General features: G+C 46.6%; 1 protein-coding gene across 6 annotated transcripts in view; it reads left to right on the forward strand.

Moving 5' to 3' along the window:
- The first annotated feature begins 2,221 nt into the window (after positions 1–2,221).
- LRCH3 (leucine rich repeats and calponin homology domain containing 3) overlaps positions 2,222–16,291 on the forward strand; it is a 71,424-nt gene continuing 57,354 nt past the window's right edge. For 5 of the 6 annotated variants that reach the window (XM_066602891.1, XM_066602910.1, XM_066602882.1 and 2 more), the window contains exon 1: positions 2,238–2,498. In XM_066602891.1, the coding sequence (XP_066458988.1) occupies positions 2,258–2,498 (241 nt within the window). In that variant the 5' untranslated portion in view covers positions 2,238–2,257. Of the gene's footprint in view, positions 2,499–16,291 lie in introns of all 6 variants that reach the window. The other variant, XM_066602927.1, reaches the window with a different exon arrangement.

The raw sequence follows: 16,291 nt of genomic DNA on the forward strand, positions 1-16,291 counted from the left end.
ATATGCCCGTTTGTGTGCGTCTCAGTGCTGCATTTTTGCGGAACGAGCTATGCCTTTGTGTGCACGTATCAGCATGTTTTACTGCGCCTTTTCTGCCCGCAGGGCATGTTCATTTACATGCAACAAACAGAGATGCACCGCTTGAAATGGCTAATTAGCCAAATAAGTTCCAGATGTGTTCTTTCTCTAGCGATATTATGTAGCATATTGCGTATCTCCTTGTGAATTGCACTCACGGCTGTGCAACATAATATAATAAATAATATACTGGTTCCATATAAATCCCAATTGTTTGCAGTTTGATGGATTCCCTTAAAGTATACTGTACACAAAACTAAATATCTTTTGTTACTGTGCAATACTGTATAATTCACTGCTATATCATATGTATGGCATATACACCGCATATTTACAGGCCGAAATACACTGATACTCTGCATCCTATTTGTGGAAAATATCGCACAAAATCCGATTAATTTTGTGCGCAAATATGTAGCGAATACCAAGCTTTCCTGTGTATCACCGTAGCCCATTGGTTGTCAATGGGCTATTACGGTGCATAATTTGCACCAAATGAGCGTGAATGAGCCCTTACGGTGTCTAATACGCACCAAAATAGGACATAGCCGAAATAACACGCAGCTTGTTTAATGAATCTATTGAAATCGATGGGCTCTATTTACTGCCTATTGCATGCATAAAAAAATACACCGCGTATTCATGTTCGTGTAAATGAGCCCTCAGGGCTTCTTCACACAAGCGTATTTCCGCACATAATATGCAGTGAATAGAGCCCATTGATTTCAATGAGTTAGTTCTAATGCGCATATTTTTTTTACTCGTTATGCGATCGTGTGAAAAAAAGCATGGCGTGACCTATCTTGGTGCGCATTTACGTATTATAAGAACTCATTGAAATCATGGGGCTTACATAAATGCACACGTCATACGCAAAAAAAAACTGTGTGCTTATTTTTTTGCACAACAGAATTGTGTGTGGCAAATATGCGCACGTGCATGAACTCATTGAAATCAATGGGTTTTATTTTCTGCGTATTACATGTACAATTTTTTTGTGCGGAAATACGTTTTTACACGGCTGAGAAAATCTCACAAGATTTGTGCATTGCAAGACGCACGAAAAGGAACGCCATTCTTTTGCATAGGATTATATACATAAAAAATCGCAACTTGTCTTATCTTTGGGCGTTGCATGTTGATGAGGGCGATCTCGCACTCGCCTGGGAGTAGGAAGCCTAAGGGCTCATGTCCATGGGCAGATTTGATTTGCGGAATCTGCGTGGGGCACCTGCGAATCAAGCCGCCCAGGGGCATCCGCAAACTGATTAAAGCATGCGGATTTGTTTTGCGGACTGGAAGGTTTGTTTTGCGGACTCTCACATTCAGAATGCGACCCGCCCGTGGACATGAGCCCTTACTCTGAAAACAGCGACAAAGTATAATGGCTCCTGCTCTAAGGCTGAATTCAAACAAACGTTTGAGTATTTGCATACGCAAGTGTTTTTGCTGCACTTTTTGCATGTGCGGGTCGTGCATAATCGCACGCTCACCGATGCCCCCAGCCATGGCCAATTCGTTTAATAGGTGTATTTGTGCGCAAAAATTTAGCGTGTGCAATACACAGTCAGTAGAGCCTATTGATTTCAAAGGGTTACTGCACAAGTGCGTTGTGCAAAAAAAAACGTGCCACAAATACGCTTACACTTGTGTGACACACGCGCAAAACACGGAATAAAAGCCATAGATATCACTGGCTTCATTCTTATTTCCATTTTTTGGCATGCTTGAGAAATGTGGGAAAAATTGTACATGTACGTGCATCAAGAAGTGCGTAGGGAGCGCGCAAATACGTAAAGAGATGTGTGACATACAATGCTAAACCGCGGGGTAAATAAGACATCTGGACCTCATTGGGTTAAACAGCCTTTTAAATCAGTGCAGGGGTGCAACCGTGTGCACATACAGCGCCGAACCAGTACAGTACAATGCGCTGATACACGCGCATATACGCATTGTTTACGGCGCAGATGCGCTGCCGCTTGCGTGAGACGGGCCAAGCGTCTCGGCGAAGAGCCCGAGCAGCGCATGCGCTCTGGAGACATCCGCTAGGCTATTGCGCCTGCGCCGTAGACTGACTTCAGAGAGTATGCCGGGCATGCGCGGTACGAGCGGTCCCTGCCCCTGGCTCGCGTTTCCCGTCAGCTTGGTTGCGCAGACTCAGTGAGGAGTCGGTGTGATGGCGGCCGCGGTGTTGGCTGAAAGCTCAGCCGTGTCCGGTTATGCTGGAATTATACATAACGGTCACGGCCTGCCCGCCGCTTCGGGGACCGGTGTGGGGCCTGCAGCCTGGAACCGCTCGCTGGAGAGAGCCTTGGAGGAAGCTGCGGTCACCGGCTGCCTCAGTCTGAGCGGCAGGAAACTGAGAGAGTTTCCGCGGAGCGCAGCGCGACAGGACCTGAGTGACACAACCCAGGCGGGTGAGCGGGGGCTCGGGCGAGGGGCGGCAGGTGGCTGCGGGCGGGGGCGGCATGGTGGTGCCAGTCTGCTCAGCTGGTGGGCGCTGGTAGTTATGAATCCCCTGGCTACGGGCTCCAGGCAGTAGGGCTGCTCTCCGGTCGCTGTGCCAATTCTCACTATTTCTGGGTTTATATGTAGGAATTTTCAGTCTGACCCCAAAATGTTACATTCTAACAGTAATCAGTGCGCAGATAGTAACCGTGTCGCTATCCAGGGGAGATGCCAGCGCCTGAGCTTCCTCCGCTGAGCGATGCCGCCGCCGTTTGGGCTCAGTCACCCCCGTATAATCGCAGCCTTCGCACGGCGTGTTTTTTGTTCATATCGGATCCATGGTTTTTTTTTACCGGCCGAATAGGGAGACACTGAATGAAATTGGCGTATTTAGACGTACAGAAAAAACGGTCACCTAGACAATCCGCAGCCCGTCCCCGTGCCATGGCGGTCTATGGGGGGTGAAAAAAGGAAAAAATGCTGTGACAACTGTTTTAGGCAAATTCACTACATTTTTAAATGCATGTTTCTGGAGACAGCGGGGGAAAAAGTGACTGCGAGGGGGGGGGGGGTGTATTTCATTTGTTTACATGAAAAATAGTGCTGTAATGGGGTCAGAAAAACACCCGCACCAAAACTGCACATACTAACATACTGAAAACCGTGCATTCTTCCACACGGGCATATGGAATGTCAGTCTATGAAAATACACGTTTTTAGCGCGCGTCGCGTGCGTTTTCTACATCCGTATTCCCTGTGTGTTTTTGTGTGCAGAAAGGAAATACAAGCGGGCCCCACTGAGGGCACCTTCTTAACCCTTTGTCTTCTGGCAACATGCAAAAAAAACCTGCTTATTTGCTACGTATTTGTGATCCCACGGCTTTTTAATGGGCGATTTTAGGCCCATGAATAATGGAAGGAAATGGGACATGCAGATTTATTTTATGCAAATGATTGGTTTGCAAAAAAAAGTTTGTTAATGTAAATCAATGGTGTCCGACACTGACTGTGTGTGTGTGTGTGTATATGTGTATATGTGTATATATATATATATATATATATATATATATATATATATATATATATATATCCACCTCAGTGAATGGGACCCTAGAAGAAAGGGGTTGTTGATTAAAGGGTCATTAAGACCAGTTTAGTGCTGGTGTTGTGGGCAGAGAGCTCATCAGGAGATAAACTTGAGGTTATTCATTAACAATGGAGTACTAAACTGCAGATAGTGACACACGGAGATAATGTAATGCGTACAGAACACCTTATGGGCCGTTTACACGGGACAATTGGCACTCAAAATTCATTGAACCAAACCAGTTTGCCCTTAGTGGTGACGTGGGCACTCATGCAGTCACCTGCCCATGTAAATGGGGCATTAGGCTGGCCACACATTAGATTTCAGCAGGTGCGACCGATCATGAGCGGCCTCCTGATGCTTCCTCAGGCAGATGCTGGAGGCGGCAGCAGCTTCCTCCCCTCTCCACATCCGGCACACATGGACGCTATGCCAGGGGAGGGTAGCGGTCCTCCCCAGCTGTCTTATGTGTACAGGTAGTTCTGGGCTGCTTCTGCCGTGGATCTCGCTGCAAATACTCAGTTATTCTGCAACTGCTGCATGGGTTAAAAGTGAATTTTGCCTTCGGTTGTTCTGTGGATTTATAGTGGATTTTACTTTACACATTGAAGGGGTGAAAACCAGTGTATTTCGGTATTAGTGTATCTTGACGCCACCGGAAAGTCCTGGTGGAGACGAGTGACAGGAGGTGACGCCCCCCCGTGCTGATTGGTTTAAAAATATGGGTTGGCTGCCGTGTATAACTGTTCTGTGCCGCCTCCCAGGGCCTTAAAGGGGTTGTCCCGCGGCAGCAAGTGGGTCTATACACTTCTGTATGGCCATATTAATGCACTTTGTAATGTACATTGTGCATTAATTATGAGCCATACAGAAGTTATAAAAAGTTTTTTACTTACCTGCTCCGTTGCTAGCGTCCTCGTCTCCATGGTGCCGACTAATTTTTGGCCTCCGATGGCCAAATTAGCCGCGCTTGCGCAGTCCGGGTCTTCAGCAGTCTTCTATGGAGCCGCTCGTGCCAGAGAGTGGCTCCGTGTAGCTCCGCCCCGTCACGTGCCGATTCCAGCCAATCGGGAGGCTGGAATCGGCAGTGGACCGCACAGAAGAGCTGCGGTCCACGAAGACAGAGGATCCCGGCGGCCATCTTCAGCGGTAAGTATTGAAGTCACCGGAGCGCGGGGATTAAGGTAAGCGCTCCGGTAAACTTTCTTTACTTCCCTGCATCGGGGTTGTCTCGCGCCGAACGGGGGGGGGGGTTGAAAAAAAAAAAAAAAACCCGTTTCGGCGCGGGACAACCCCTTTAAGTTTGCTCCCCGGATCTGTGCTCCGAGCTGCTGTACTTTGGTCCCAGCGCTGTGTTCCTTTGTCCACGCCCCCACTGTTGCCTCCCCATCGCTCAGCTCCCAGGTGTTGTGGCTTTATGAGCGGCGCTGCGCTTGCCCGCACCTGCGGTCTTGTCCCCAGAGCGGTGATCCCCGCTCCTGCAGTAGGCTGGACGGATGTCTTACCTGTTTGCCTTACATTGTTAACTGTTAATGCTTCCAGGTTACATGAAAGCATTTTTAACTCACAATGTAAGGCAAAGTGATGAAACATCCCTAACACTAAGGCCGGCTGCACACGGCCGTGAATTCTGCGGCGGAGCCCGTCACGGCGCCGCCCAGAGACCCCATACTTATCTGCGGATCCGGCGTCTTCCGTCCCGCATGACACTTCGGTGCGCATGCGCCGCAGCATCATGTGACGCACCGGCCGCGTCATATGACACACCCACAGCGTCACATGACACGCCGGCCGCGTCATATGACGTGGTGGGCGGGGAAGCGGTTTCACGCTATCTTCCACTGTACTACAGTGGAAGATAGCGTGACGGACGGGCTTCCATTGACTGCAATGGAAGCCATTTGCGCGTACACCCGCGGCAAATAGAACATGCCGCGGGTGAGGTCGGGTGACTTCACGGTGCGCAATTCTGCGGTGGAATTCCGCACCGTGAGCATTGAGCTATTGGGTTCAATAGAACCTAATAGCTGCGGGCAACGCAGCGGAAATCCGTCCATGGGAAGGAGGCCTAAGTGTCCATGGCAGTCAACAGTCAGCACACAGCGTGCTGGTAGGACCTTGAATAAGTCACCCAATAGAGAGCTAGGGGTGTGAGAGGGGCGTTTCTCCTGTCAAACCCCTAGCTTCCTGGTGGCGTGAAGGTACGCTAATACCGTGTATGATATTAGTGCATCTTGTATTTCTACAGCCTTATGGGCATATTGTGGACTTAAATATTTGAGATAGATAGATATAGATATATAGATATATATAGATATACATATATTTTTTTATATATATTTTTTCCCCTCCTACATATGCATTGGGTCTGAGCAACCCCGTTGACATGTATTAAAATGTAAATTGCTACTGACTTGCAGCACAAATCTACATTGTGTGAACTCTCCCCTGGACCACTGCAGTCTTCTCGAAGCAAAGATTGGAACCTACATAGGAAAAGTATAATGGAAAGCTGTGCATCTCTTCAGTTTATTGGAGACACTTCTGGTTTGGGCTTGTAAATTCTGTGAAGGAGGTTGGGGAAGTTGTTGCCAAGGATCTGATGGCCCATTCCATCAGAACTGGCCTGTTGTAAATGTCATTGTCCTCAGTGTTTGCACTTACCGTCACCCATAGCAATGACTGATGTCTGAAGCCATGCCAGTCCTGCCCATAGTTGGTCGGTATCGGCGTGCTTTTAGCCTCGGAGCGCAAAGTGGACTGTTTTAGCAAGAATATCTTAACATGACTGTTATAGATTTTGGTTCGGATTTTTTACCACAAATTTAACTCATTACATTATTTTCAGTGAAAAGTGTGACGCTTTTCTGTGACGTAGGCCAGTTTCACACGGGTGATAAAATCGTGTGAGAATGCAGAATTATGAGACCCATGCTTTTCAATGGATTCCTTCACATTTGCAATGTTTTCACTCGTGCGATGTTGCCTGAAAAAAAGTGTCATGGCTGCCCTAACTTCCTACATTTTGCTTTTTTTATTATTTTTTTAATCGCCAATGTTTCCCTATGGAACATTCGTTTTATTGCATCGCAACGCACGAACTTGCGGTTTTCTTGAAATGCCTTAACATTATAAAGTCTTATTGTCTGTCTCCTGAGAAAATCACAAGTGGCAGCGATGTTTTTGGCGAGAAAAAGTATCGCTGACACCGACATCTCCTCACGATCTTCTCGCGGGGATATTGCGATCACCCATGTGAACCCGGCCTTAGTGTGCTGCGGATTTGATAATTTACAACATGACTCTCCCACTGTGGCTGAATGGGGTTTGTTAAAGTGAAAATCTGCATGGGCCTATTAGATGGGAGATACTGGAGCTGCAGGGAGTTTGAAAGGCAAGTATGTGCCTTTTACTTCTGTAAGTTAGGCCTCTTGCAGACAGGCCTATTTGCATTGCAGGGTTTACAGAGGACGTCTGCCTCCGGACTCCACAGCAGATACAGCACAAAGTATTCAATGGCCGAACACAATTTCATCTCCATGAGCAGAAATCGATTGCGATTTTCCACTTGCGGAGAATAAATCGCAGCATGCTGCGATTTTGTGCGGGCTACGCACGACTGGCTTCTATTGAAGTCAATGGAAGCCATCCGTCTCAGCGCACTTTCACAGTGCTCACTTTGCGGAAGTATCGCAGGATACGCTTAAACCTCCGCCCCAGCGCCGGTGGCTACTGCGCATGTTGACGGAGTTCTGGCCGGTACATCCGCAGCGTGTGCAGAAGCAGCTGGACAGGTGAGCTGGGGTCACTGGGTCGAACTCCCCTGCGGGAATCCCATATGCGGGGTCCGACCCACCCGTGTGCAGGCGGCCTTACTGTATGTAGTTTATGCTACTTTTACACAAGGTCAGAAAATGGAATGACGTCCTTTATAATCCTCTGCTGCTAAGGGTGGAATAGAACTTTAGGGGGCCTTCACAATTGAGATAAAATCGTGCGATGCGAGAGTGAGTGAAATGCAGAATTATGAAACCAATGGTTTCCTTCACATTTGTGATGTTGAGAGAAAAAAAACCGCGGCATGTCTATCTTTCTGCGTTTTTTTTTTTTTCTTTATATCTCCCACGTTTCCCTATGGAGCCTCCTTTTTATCACATCGCAAAGCACGAACTTGCTATCTTCGTGCGATGTGCTTGTAACATTAGAAACTCCACTTGACTTTTGCTAGAAGAATCGAGGCAAAATTGCATAAAAAATGCACAAGAAAATCACAAGTTGCAGTTAAGCTTTTGCAAGAAAAAAAGCACTGCCTATGCACAAAAATCGTGGGAGAAGTTATTTCACCGCGTGTTATGCAGTAAATGAAAGTACATTGATTTTCATTGACCCACTTACACTAGCGGATTTTTATTGCATAGAAACGAGTCTAAAAAAGAATGCAGCATGTTCTATTTTACCACGTATTAGGCGCTAGAGCGCTATTCTCTACGGGTGTCTGATAAACGCAGTAGATAAGCAATTAAATTGCGTATGTGCGGCATTCATTTGCAACGCTGCTAAGAAACAGAGCAGAAAATTGAAAAAGAAAGTCGCACTGCGCATTATGGCACGTAAGATGCACTGTAAAAAAAACTGTTGTATTCTGAATAGTAAATAAGCCAAAAATGTGTGCGAATTTAAGACATGCTAATTTGCCTTATTTGCGCAGAGTCAGAAGTATTAGGCCTCATGTCCACGGGGAAAATCAGGCCCGCTATGGATTCTACATGTAGAATCTGCAGTGGGTCCCTCCTGCCCCGCGGACATGAGCGCTGAAAATAGGAATTTAAAAGAATTTACCCATCCGGAGCGGTTCGGGAAAGTCTTCTCTTCCTCACGGCCGGATCTTCTTTTTCGGCCGGCGGATGAACTCGTCACGGCTGCGGCATGTCGCCGGCACGTCGCCGACGTGCCGCGCGCATGCGCCGGGCACATCCGCCAAGCCGAAGCAAGAAAGATGCGGCCGTGAGGAAGAGAAGACCTTCCCGGTCCACTACGGATGGGTAAATTCTTTTAAATTCCTATTTTAGGTCTCCCGCGGATCCGGACGGCTTCAATAGAAGCCCGCGGGAGCCGTCCCCGCGGGAGACCCGCACGAAAATGGAGCATGGTCCAGATTTTTCCATGCTCCATTTTTTTAAAAATCACTTTTATTGACGATCCGCGGGCATTTATGTACCCGCGGGTGGTCAATGCATCCCTATGGGGTGCGGATCCGCGGGCGGGAGAAGAGTTAAAATCTGCTGCCGATTTTAATTCTTATTTTCCCCGTGGACATGAGGCCTTAAACTGTAGTGTAATATTTTTCACTGCTGAGGCAATAACCTTCTCTTACCGTAAACCTGCAATGATGGGAGTGACTTAAACCCTTTGCACCATTTGGCATTCACGCTGGGTCCTGCTGTCTAGTATATCGCTCTTAGGATAATTTTGTTGGAAATGCCCCCGTCTTCGGACATGATTTTTGAAAAATCCTTGTACCACATTTGACGACGTTTCACTGCACCTGATTTGCTTCGGCAGTGGCCTTGTGGAACGTAGGATAGCAGCAACAGGAGACTGCATGGTAATAGGACGGTGTGTGCAGCGCCTGGTGCTGAAGGCTTGTAAGGAGCGGATCAGACTGTTATGTCGTGGAAGGGGTTAAGGAGGGCTGCTGAGAGCCAGATGCATTATTACACATGAAGTGCTGGAAAATTGTAGTCTGCATTGGCAGCCGTGGACAAAACAGCAGGATGTAATAGAGGATTCCGTATAGGATAATAGAAGTGTTCTTGATGCCAGCCGCTGACGGACATTCTCCTGTCTATGGACCCCACGCTGGATGTAGATGGGGTTTCTCTCTCGCTAGTGGTACTGATACCTGCTGTACAACCCATCACCTTCATTGTTTATCCAGACACATGGCCTATCCTAAGCATAGTATTAAATTCCCTGTAACCAAAATACTTTTGGTCACTAAAGGTTCCAACGTATATTTAGCGAGAGAGCAATTATTCTAAATATTATACTGTTTATAGATCTAGTGATGTTCATGCAGCATGAAGTGACCCATGCCGATGCGTCTATACTTGCTAGTTTATGTTGTTACAGTAGCCATACTCTTTAGATGGCTGTCAGCTGAACACGCGATAGTATTCCTCCTGTCTCGCTCATTTGGCTCAGCTAAGCATTCATGTGGTTTTAACAGGGAGGGGGATAAGCTGCTGACAGACAACTTCAGGAGAGTCCAGACACCCTCTACATAAACATTAGATAGTTATCCATTGGCTTAGTTTCATATAATGTGTGGGAGTGTGGCCTTCTGCAGCCCAACAAGTTGACTATAACGTAAGGCCTGTTTACACGCAAAGACAATCTTTCCAACGATTGTCAGTTGCATGTAAACAAAAAGTGACGTGTCGAAAGATTGACAGTTTCAGCGATCATTTTGCATAAAGTGTTAATGGACACTAATGACCATTAGCACTTTATAATCTTCATTTGCATGTAAAAGGGCCTCCTGGAGCTGTTTGCACAGCACAGCATGTGGTCTGAGTTTTGCACTCAGCTCTGGTCACGGCTGGCAGCAGAATACAATGTAATCTCTGACTCTTGTGCAGAACGTAGCATGCTGTACCTGTTATCTTCTCTCCGGCTGAACGATGAATTTTAAGCTCACCTTAAAATCATCATTCAGACGAAAAGTGAACATTGGCCATGTTTACACGCAACGCTTATCGCTCATTTGCTATCGTTTGAACGAATTTTGAGTGATAATCTGTACCTGTAAATGGACCTTTACCTGTGCCCCAACAAGTAAAGATTGCAACAAATTGATTAGGAGGCATGCCTGTCTTAATGAATGAGGCACATAAACTCCAAAGCACTTTAAGATAAGGTTGGGATATCGATGGTCAATAGTTTGTTCAGCGATAGACGATACTATCGATTATTGTAAAATATCAGTGGAAAACTATTGATATTTCGATATATCGACTTTTTTAAACGCTGTATAAAAATAAAACAGGTCTTGGGTTATTAAAGCAACAAGCAACAAAAATAAAGTTTTCTTTTAAAACTTTAAACTGTTGAATTTATTAACGTATAGCTATTAATAACATCATGGAAATATATTAGTTACTGATGAAACATATAATATAAATTAGGTGTATGAAAAAAAGTTTATCATTGGCCCCAATAATCGTTATCTAATGAGCCAAGAAATATTAATTTGCTCGTGTGCTCTCGCTTCACAATGCTCCTCCGAGCAGACATGACCGGGAGTGCAGAAAGATGATTGGAGGTAAACACACTGAAACAAGGTCCTGCCAGCTACAAGGAAGCCAGAAGATGGGCGCTGGAGCTGACGGGATGTAAGCATGATTTTTGTGTGTTTGTGGGGCCGCGTGCCCTGCATTTTTTTCAAGTTGCCGCTGAGGGACCAACTGTCTCCATGGCAACTTGTAAACAATGCAGAGCCTGGTCACGCGAACGCAGTGCCCCGAATTGTAATTGCGTTAGATGGGTCTCCTATCTTTTCTATGGGCATTGCGTTCGTGTTAGATGCTGAACGCATGACATGTCACGTCCCTTTCTCTGGACGCGACCTTCGTGCGTTCAGCGCAGCCCTCCATCTGCATCTGGAAATGCTTTCATTTAGAAAGCATTGCCAACAGCCATCGCATCAGACACCAGCGTTCAGAGCCTGCGTCTAACGCGATGAACAAACGCATGTGGAAAAGGGGCCGAAGACCCCACTGTTTCTGAGAGTCGTTTTGCCTGCAGCAAACCTTATTGGTGACAGTCACCTCACACTTTCCAAAAGTTTCTAGAACTTGTTTACAAGTTCATTAGTGCCTCGAGCAAAACTACATCCTGAACCAACACAAAGAAAAGGGCAGAATGTAAAGAAAGAAAATATGGTCACCGGACCACAAGACACGTTTCTGCTTTACTAAAATCGATATAATATCGCCTTAAACTATCGATGTTACCGATATATAGGACATAACAATATCGATGAAAAGTATCGCCAAAGCATTAGCGATATATCGATATTTCAGTATATCGGTTTTCGATGTCCCAACCTTACTTTAAGATGTGCATTTGAAATGTCTATTTTAATAGGCTAGATTGATAAGATCTTTGCTACACAAACATAAAATGGGTTCATCCATATTTGCGATGTTTCCATGCATATAGCACCGCGTTGCGATGCTATGCAGAGAAGAAATCGCAGCATGTCCTTTCTTTTTGCAATATTGCTAATTGTTTTCAATGGGGCCAGTGGTTGCAGCAGCGCCAGCCCCATTGGAAGCAATGGGAGAGCATTGCGATCCCCTGCCACGGCTCTAACAGCTGTGCCGGGGACTCCTTCAGCCCCGCAGGCATGCAAGGCTGTTTCCATGTGAAAACTTCTTAAATCCAGGGGGTTTCACATGGATCGGTGGGCGATAACTGGTCCTGATGCTCCCTAGTGCTGCTGTTGACTGAGGCATGACAGTGCCGCTGGACTTTGACCTGGCCTGACACGTCACTCAATGTAGCAAATGTACTACAAAAAAACATGCCCAGTCAAATGAATGAAACTCACCACGGCGTGAAAATGGGATGGCGTTTATGCATTGCATAACCGAGCATGTTCTCTTTTGCCACGTATTACATGCAAGAGAGCCCATTGTTCTCTATAGGCACGTTATCAACGCCATCAATGCGTAATTACGTTGTGTATGGGCAGCTTATATGTGTGCAGTTGCGGAGTGACAGCGCGGCAAATTGAAATGGAAAAAAAAAGACTGCGCATGACAGTGTGCGTGAGATACTCTGCCATGTGCAGTGCAATGTCGCTGCGATAGGCCGGCTGCACAGCAGTAGAACCTCGGGCAGGGTTTTATGCATACAGCCGTGTGAGCCCGGCCTTGTGGTTCTAAGGAACACTCACTAGCAAACAAAGTTTAGTGTATTAAGGCCCATTAAGAGACAACAATTATCGCTCAAAAGATGTCGCTCAAGCGACTTGAGTGATAATTGTTGTAATTTCAAGCGCAAGATGAGCGATCACCTTGTGCTGCGAGTGGAGGATGCAGAAGACAAGTTGGGTGTCTCCGCTTGTCTTCTGCATCCTGCTGTTTTCTGCACGGAGCGCCCGGCTCTAATACAGCCGAGCACTCCGTGTGGGGTATGGAGAACACAGCTGGACCGCTCTGTTCTTCATACCCAGCCTGTCATCAAGGAGCGGGATACAGCTGAAACAATAGTATCAGCTGTATCCTGCTGTGAATCCCTGATAAGGCTCATCCTTGTCTTTCTGCACGCTGAAAGACAACGAAGAGCGACTGTTTAACGAAAACTGCACGATGTAAGTGCAGTTACACACAACGATTATCGCTCAAAAGACGGCTTTTGAGCGATAATCGTTGTGTCTAAATAGGCCTTTAAAATATAAAGGGGGGGGTTCCTATCTCGGTTAAACATGGCTGGGACGGGAACAACACTCAATATGAGGTGGTCGGGTTGACAAATGGCTGAGGTAAACTGAGCTGCGCTCTCTGTAACTCCCATAGAAGTCAATAAGAGTTACATAACCAGCAAAGCATAGCAAGCTGTTCTGTTTCCTCAGCTTCATGGAAACGGCACAGCTCACTGTGCTACACTGCATAACTCCCATTAACTTCTTACAGTGGTTAGTTTGTTGCTTTTGGGCTTTTTCAGTAACTTGTAACAAATGAATCCTTAAGCGTACATTGTTCCTTTCAACTTGACTTGGCCACCATACAGAGTGCTGTGACTTGGTGAGCCGGGTGGAGAGCTGTGCAGCTGTTGTCTGACATCCGCTCGCTGTGCCAGCTACACTCGGGAAGTATAGCCTGGCAGCGCTCCAGTGTAGATTGCACTTTGTTTTGGCATGACAGTGTATGAGGGAGTGAAGAAATAGTTGAGCATAATGACATCCTTCCACCTGCTTGCCAGGCCTTGCTCATTCATAGGGACCCGCTTCCTTTCTGTCACACACCTACAACATTGTATGCTGCCACTTCCTTCTCCGTGTCTGTTCTGTACGCCATTACCGCTCAGATCCTGGAAACGTATAGCTTTGGCTCTAGAGTGTTCTGGAGATACCGTGCAGGTAAGGGAGGATTCACATCTGTGTTTGAGCCGCCGGACGAACGTTTCTGTCGCAGATCTGGCTGCAATTACTTGGGGAAAAAACGCTCCATGCAACGATTTTTCTTTCATCCGAAAAGTGGGCGGACCCAAATATAGTCAATGGTGTCCGCCTGCTGCTGTTCAGTTTTGTCCATAGACAGAACCGTTCAGCTGCGACGATTCCCCTGTCCTGCACAAATATGAAACCTGTTTGTCCAAGAGTCTCAATTTAGAGATTTGTTTACTGTTCCATGTTTGCAGTGCTAAGGCCGCCTTCACATCTGTGTTGAAACCTCTGGTCGCAGATGTACTGGAAGAAATAGCGCTGCGAGACGCACAGAACTCGCACGCAAATGCAACCGGTTATTTGTAATAGGTGTAATTACATTAATGAGTTTTCTTTCGCAGCGATGCTTAGAGATGGCGAAATTACAGCGTGTTGTATTTTCGTGCGAGTCTCGACGAGGAGTAGAACATGCAGACGTGTGGTCTCCCACACACGGACGGGGTATCTCTGTGATGCATTCGCGGCCAAGAATGTCAAGCGTGACTCGCTCTCGCCCGTGTGAATGCACCCGTAGGCCGGGCTAACACAAGCGTGTCGGCATAGTGTATTCTGCACATGTGTTTTGCCAGCGGAATACAGTGTTCAGATCGCTGATCCGATGTTACTGCTCACACGGAATACGTGCAAAAGGAAAGTCGCGACGTGGTCTATTATGCGCATACATGCCAACATAGTTCATATCAATGGGTGGTACGCTGCCAGTACGCAATGGCATTGTGTAATAACTGCGTGTCGCATGCGTATATCTTGCTGCCTGCATGCTGCGAGATATGGTCGTGTAAGCCCGGCCTTATGGGGAGAGTTGGGGAGGTGTTCTGGGGGCTCTCTCTAATGATTAGTGTGCTCCCTTTCTGTAGTCCTCTCGAATGCACTGTTTACAGCAGTTTACTCCATAAGACCTCTGTCTGGTTTTACACATGCTACAAATTACAGGAGTATAAATATAACATGTTGTGTAACTGGACTCTCCGGCTGAGGATTTCAGTCCCGCTAGAGAGGACGCTACTAGCTTGTATTTATACATATGAGTGGTCAAAATAGTAGGCTGTAGTATTTTATCCCAAGCGCTTATTATGCCTTGCTGAAGAAAGGGAGAAGTACTTTGGTTATTAAAATATTAGGTTCGTTACGTGTCCATTCATATACATTCAAGCAGGTCTACGCTTCCAGAACAACCCAGAAGCCGCTTAGGTTATATATGTAGCCAGCATACCAATCTGGTGCTCATACAACTTCACTAGCTGCTGACCGAAGGCTGTTCCCCTGACTTCACCATATATGAGTACTTGGTTCAGCCAAGTGTTCATGTGCTTTCCATGGGGGCAGAGGAGAAGGCTATTACTAGAAGGTCCTCTGCACATGGGCGTCTTTGCACTGCAGGATCTAGAGTGGGCATCCACTTCTGGATCCCGCAGCAGATACTGCCCATAACATGCTATGTAAAACCGCTTTTCCCTGTCCACAAGCAGAAATGAACTGTGATTTATTTATTTATTTATTTTTTTATTTTTATTTTTTAATTTTATTTATTTATTTATTTTCCCTTCTTCCGCTTACTGGGGGGGAAAAAAAATCACAGCATGCTCTATTTTGGTGCGGGTCTGGCACAGACGGCTTCCATTGCCATCTGTCCTGCGGCCCTTCCGCAGTGAGCAGTGCAGACGGCCCTTGGGATGCGCGTTATCGCCTAGTGACGGCACGTCCCACTCTGTTCTGCGCATGTGAGACTGCTGACACATCCGCAGTACATACACCGCCTGCACACGAAGCCATCGGACATGTACGCAGGGGTCACTGCTGGGACATAGGGTTGGATTCCACTGTGAGATCTCGCAGCTGGAATCCGCCCCGTTTGCGTGCCGGCGGCCCAAAGCCTTTGGAAGCAGCTTATCAAAAGGACCGGACACTGATATTAAACATGCTTGATCCTTGATTTCCCCGAAATCAGTAGCCCCCATAGACAAGTCTTTTGTCAAATGTGTATAGGGCCTTAAAAGGGCCCGTTCACTTCCCCACAGAACTATAAACTAAGTTATAGCGCTGTTAGGGGGAGTGACAGGGAGTCGGGGGAGGTATATTATTATTATTATTTTTATATATATATACATGCCCCCTCCTGCATTTCGATGCTATTACCTGGTGAAGATTGCATGGTGCAGAAAAATCTGACTTTTCTCAGAGTTCTGTATCTCCAATACAAGTCTATGGGAGAAGTGCGCGCACGGGACTCTGGAAAGAGTCAGACTTTCCTGTGCAGCGTGATCTTCACCTTCTAACTGCAGGAACCAAGGAGAGGGCGAGTATAATATATAATATCCCTGTCATGTCACCAACAGCACTATAGCTTAGTTTATAGTTCTGTGGGGACGTGACCGGTGCCCTTTAAATCTAAAGACTTGTAGGACCTGTAATGGTGTTTAGAACACAAACACAGTGATTGT

The sequence above is a fragment of the Eleutherodactylus coqui genome, chromosome 1 (assembly GCF_035609145.1).
Source record: "Eleutherodactylus coqui strain aEleCoq1 chromosome 1, aEleCoq1.hap1, whole genome shotgun sequence".
In the NCBI taxonomy this organism is placed as follows: Eukaryota; Metazoa; Chordata; class Amphibia; order Anura; family Eleutherodactylidae; genus Eleutherodactylus; species Eleutherodactylus coqui.